General features: G+C 40.9%; 1 protein-coding gene across 1 annotated transcript in view; it reads left to right on the plus strand.

Annotated features, from left to right (window-relative positions):
- TMF1 (TATA element modulatory factor 1) overlaps nt 1-1,061 on the plus strand; it is a 15,031-nt gene extending 13,970 nt beyond the window's left edge. The window contains exons 16-17 of the mRNA XM_009996901.1: nt 251-376; nt 727-1,061. Of these exons, the coding sequence (XP_009995203.1) occupies nt 251-376; nt 727-870 (270 nt within the window). The 3' untranslated portion in view covers nt 871-1,061. The remainder of the gene's footprint in view (nt 1-250; nt 377-726) is intronic.
- The last annotated feature ends 2,565 nt before the right edge of the window (nt 1,062-3,626 follow it).

Below are 3,626 nucleotides of genomic sequence, written 5' to 3' on the forward strand. Positions count from 1 at the left end.
GTAGGGAAGAGCAAGAGAAGGGTTTGTTTCTTTTTTGTTTTGACTAAGACCTACCCAGAGCACTGAAAAAGGAAAAAACCAAACCACTGATTAGGTGTGAGAAGAAAGTGAGAGTGCTGCCAGGGTGTGCTGTTCATCGCCAGGCTTAAGAAAAAGCCTCCATTTCCTCTATGAAAGCATTCTGATACTTTTTTAAAATAAATACAGCAAAATTTTTGCTCCTCCTAATTGTTCAAAGTGTTTGCCTTAGCTGGAAATCGGAAACCTGGAGAAAACTCGATCAATAATGGCAGAGGAGCTGGTTAAATTAACAAATCAAAATGATGAACTTGAAGAAAAAGTGAAGGAAATCCCCAAATTCCGGGCACAGTTAAAGGTAAGGGTATTGCTGTTGTAAAAACTTGCTGCAGTTTGCAGTTTTTTAATGCTTGTAGCAGTTGAACTTCAAGATGCTTCAGTACATCCTCTGAAGCCAGCACTGATTCTTGGTAGTCAAGGATCTTTGTCTTTGGAATATTTTCCTTTTATGCCTCTATTTCCTTTTAAATGTAGCCATAAGCAGAGAGTCAAAGCATAAAGTAGCTTTGAAGAGTTCACTTTGTGTAAAGTAGTTACACTTGGATACAACAATGCTGCACTTATTTTCCCTAGTAATGTGAACCACTGTCCTAGAATTCTTTTTTAGAGTTGAAAAACAGTCAGGTAACAAACCACATGTCCTTGCAGGATTTGGATCAAAGATACAACACAATTCTTCAGATGTATGGAGAGAAAGCAGAAGAAGCTGAAGAACTCCGACTGGATCTGGAAGATGTGAAAAACATGTACAAGACTCAGATAGATGAACTTCTAAAACAAAGACAAACTTAACTCCTACTGGAACTCTGAACACTATATGATAACAGATGTAAAGATAATGGTTTATGTAAATGCTGAATTTAAAAGTCTTGTAAAAAGATAACTGTATAATAGAAGATGTGACTATATAATAGAGTTCATATGTTGACAAAAAAATCAATGCTTTAAGTGTCTTGTACTGTCTGCAGTTAAATTATTTGTGCAATATTTAATTTTCTTTTTTCAGTCATCCCTTTATTTAAGCTTTTGATAAAGGATGGACCATTTTACTTGTAAACTGTAGCAGAAATGATGATTGTTACCTCATGAGACAGCACTGGAAGGCATTTTTCGTAAAGTAGCCCTTGATCCATGACCTCTGTATACCTATGGAAATGACATTAGAAGTCTTTCTTAAAGTGTTCTTAGTAAGAGTCTCTTCAAAATCTCAGCAGTGAAATTTTAATAACAAAATAGCAGTGGCTTGCTGTCTGAGGCACAGTTGTTGGGTATTTTTATGACAGGAAAATCCCATATTTATAGTCACAACATCTGAACATGTTAGGATGGTAATTCTCAGTTCTTAGACAAACCAGATCAGTCTGACTGTTTTGTACTAAGTCCTCTAAAGCAGAGTGATGTTCACATGAAGCCTTAAAAATTACAGCTTCATCTTTTATCTTGTGTTGTGTCACGAGCCATCTAGAGAGAGCAGCTCTGCTTGTAATTCTAAAACTGTTTAACACCAGAAATCTGAACTAATCATTATTTGTTCTAGAGTTGGATGCTGATTTTTAATAGTTCAGAAGAATGCAGAAAAATCATTATTTTTTTTTTACTAATTGTTGCTGCTCTCCTAGTTCTTTTTCTATAAGTAACAAGGTTTAGAGTCTTTGCCAAATGGTGCTGTGGCTTAATATAGTTTTCAAACAAGTCTGCAGTGGCTGCAGAGTATTTCCCATGCCATTCCTTGAGCAAGGTATTGGTCAAATAGCATCCACGTGGCTTGACATTTAGCCACATTCTCAGTAATGTCAGAGGAAACATTTGAATGGGACCCTTGGGAATGCTGAGAATCGAGGGAAGCTTGTGTTTTCCTCTCTGCATTCCAGCCAGAAAATATTTTGCTGCATCTCAGAACTGTAGCTGTGCAGGCTGTGAAATAGTTGAAATTCTTTGCTTATCATACCACTGCCTGTTTTGAGGGGTTTCTCCACAGCTCTGTGCACTGTACTTTGTGTTAGAGAGCTCTGCTCCTGCTTGTGTATTCACTGGCCTGAGAGAGACAGGGTGTGAGTGATGAGAATTTGCTTCTGCAGAAAAGCCTCTCAGTAATACAACTTTTCTATGGGTGTTAAGGATTTATTCCTTAGTGGGAGAACAGTTGGTCACTGCAGGTACACAGGGGAGGGGATGTTGGTGGAAAAGCCTTGCTCAGTTTGAGATTCAGGAAGTTACTCTGAGGGTTTCAATAAAGCCATAGAGCACAAACACTAAAATTAATCTTTAACTCCACTACTGTCTTAGAAAATTTAACTACTTTAATAAAATAAAAAACTTTTTTTTTCCTTTTAATTTTTTTTTTTCATGGAGAGTTGGAAAGAAACTGCCCTCTTGCTGTCTTTGTTTCCATTCATCTTCTAAAAAGATCAGAGTTGAACGCTTTGCCTTGAAGCACGGTTGGTTGCTCGTAAGTTTTTAAAATAGCCCCCCAAAAAACCCAAAGCACTTGGAACTTACTGATTTGCTGTGTCAGCTTGAGCTGACATTGGCCAGAGATGTCAAAAACTTCAAGAAAGGGTTCTTCAGATACATTAACCACAAGCAGAAACAGGAATAACATTGGCCCACTATTGAACAGGAGAGGTCAACTGGTCACCAACAGTGCTGAAAAGGCAGAGGTCCTCACCACCTTCTTCACCTCTGGCTGTACCAGTGCTGCTGGGTCCCAGCCCACGGGAGCAAAAGTCCAGGTTGATGCAGACACCCACCTGCCAGCAGTGAAGGAAGAGCTGGTGTGTCAAGTGTTACAGGAGCTGGACCTGCACAAATTGATGGGCCTGGATGTCATCCACCCTGGGGTGTTGACTGAGCTGCTGACATCATTGCAAAGCTGCTCTCCATAATCTTTGAGGAGTTGTGGAGGTCAGAAGTCTTATGGAACAAACAAGGGGAAATGGGCACAAGTTGCTCCTGGGGAGATTAGACTCTTGCAAATCTTACATGCTTGTTCTGCAGAAACACCAAGTCTGCTTGGGCACCTGAAGTTCATTGCTGATATTTAATCATAGCATCATTTCAGTTGGAAAAGACCTTTAAGATCATCAAGTCCAACCATTTGAGACAGCCTAGAAAAGGAACATGCAGAATGAAAGGACTTAGGTCAGAACACTGACGTCGACTTCTGTTTAAATTGATTATTTTAGAATATTCCTTCTGAAAGCAACTTAATTGACACCTCATTTCCACTGCAGATGCAAAACTGCTGCTTCAGGGCTTCCTCAGAGGGGCCGTGTTTGCCAGGGTCAGTTCATGGGGGTGGGTTTGGATGAGGTGGGGTTGGATGGGCTGGGGTTGGATGGGCTGGGGGTTGGATGGGCTGGGTTGGCTGAGGTGCAGCCTGTGCTGGTCCCCGCGTTGCATCCCTCACCAACACCGCAGAGATGTCCAACATCCCAGGTGTCCATACGTGGCAGAGAGTTCGTCCTGTTCGCTCTTTACCCTGCGGCGCTTGTCAAAGCAGGAATCGAGTCAAAAAACACCCTGAAGGTCGCGGGGAGCTGCCGGGA

Source organism: Chaetura pelagica, unplaced genomic scaffold, assembly GCF_000747805.2.
Source record: "Chaetura pelagica isolate M959 unplaced genomic scaffold, ChaPel_1.0 scaffold24, whole genome shotgun sequence".
NCBI classification, from domain to species: Eukaryota; Metazoa; Chordata; class Aves; order Apodiformes; family Apodidae; genus Chaetura; species Chaetura pelagica.